This window comes from Myotis davidii, unplaced genomic scaffold (assembly GCF_000327345.1).
Source record: "Myotis davidii unplaced genomic scaffold, ASM32734v1 scaffold464, whole genome shotgun sequence".
Classification (NCBI taxonomy): Eukaryota; Metazoa; Chordata; class Mammalia; order Chiroptera; family Vespertilionidae; genus Myotis; species Myotis davidii.
In genome coordinates this window covers 296,100-296,366 of record NW_006295287.1, presented here as the reverse complement: position 1 = coordinate 296,366, position 267 = coordinate 296,100, and the positions used below count along the sequence as shown (strand labels likewise).

Here is a 267-nt window from a genome sequence, read left to right as displayed (position 1 = left end):
CTCCGCGGGCAGCCCCCCCGCCGCGGGCAGCCCGGCCCAGCCTCGCCCTCGCCCCCAGATGGGGGAGGCCATGAAGAAGGCGCGCTATGGCGACGCCGCCCGCCTGTCGCTGAAGGAGGAGCACGAGGCTTCGGTGCAGCAGCAGATCGGAGCGGTGCGCAGCGAGGCCGACAGCCTGGAGGCCCGCGCCCAGGCGCTGAGGGAGCAGGTGGAGAAGTTTAAGGCAGGTGAGCGCCTGCCCGCCTCTGCATCGGGGCGGATGCGATG

At 73.4% G+C, this 267-nt stretch overlaps 1 protein-coding gene across 1 annotated transcript in view; it reads left to right on the top strand.

Annotated features, from left to right (window-relative positions):
• CCDC114 (coiled-coil domain containing 114) overlaps positions 1–267 on the top strand; it is a 32,834-nt gene that overhangs the window by 22,896 nt on the left and 9,671 nt on the right. The window contains exon 7 of the mRNA XM_015567955.1: positions 59–227. Within this exon, the coding sequence (XP_015423441.1) occupies positions 59–227 (169 nt within the window). The remainder of the gene's footprint in view (positions 1–58; positions 228–267) is intronic.